The 564-nt window shown below is 37.8% G+C and overlaps 1 protein-coding gene across 1 annotated transcript; it reads left to right on the top strand.

The window, feature by feature from the left end:
• Nucleotides 1–41: 41 nt before the first annotated feature.
• On the top strand, nucleotides 42–221 carry SARC_18224 (hypothetical protein; the record flags this gene model as incomplete). Its single annotated transcript, XM_014287696.1, has 1 exon — nucleotides 42–221. A coding segment is annotated over one exon (180 nt), but the record flags the coding sequence as incomplete, so codon positions are not given.
• Nucleotides 222–564: the final 343 nt, after the last annotated feature.

Raw genomic sequence — 564 nt, 5'->3', positions numbered from 1 at the left:
ACCGTAAACACCCTGACATTCGCTCACAGACTTGGGCAGAGGCAAAGGAGAACAACCCGGACAAACGAAGGTTTATTCCCGAGATTGTGCGCGGGGTGCAGATGGAGGGCAGGCCGCAAGAGGGACTCACTGGGCGTATTAGCAACCAGAAGAAGAAAGTCATCGAGCTCATCCAATACTTAGATGTATGTCCCGTGCGTGTGATCACTAAATGCAGGTAGCATGCGCGTATATTGGTGTAAATATGTGTATATGTATGTATGCACGTGTGCGTGTAGTAAACGAGTATGTGTATAGATATTTATATTTACTTGTGTACTGTATGGATGCGCGTATATGTCATTGGCTTATAAATATATAATGAAAACCAGAAAACCACCAGGCGCGTACTACGTTCGGATGTATGTCTTATTGTGCTTGTTTCTGGGCTACACCTGTAATTTTTACTAGAAAATATACAATATATATATATTTATTTATTTATATATATATATACATATATATATATATATATATGTATATATATATATATGTGTGTGTGTGTGTGTGTGTGTATATATATAT

The sequence above is a fragment of the Sphaeroforma arctica genome, assembly GCF_001186125.1.
Source record: "Sphaeroforma arctica JP610 unplaced genomic scaffold supercont1.14663, whole genome shotgun sequence".
In the NCBI taxonomy this organism is placed as follows: Eukaryota; class Ichthyosporea; order Ichthyophonida; genus Sphaeroforma; species Sphaeroforma arctica.
Note: the sequence above shows the minus strand (reverse complement) of the source record. Positions and strands in the feature narration are given on the sequence as shown.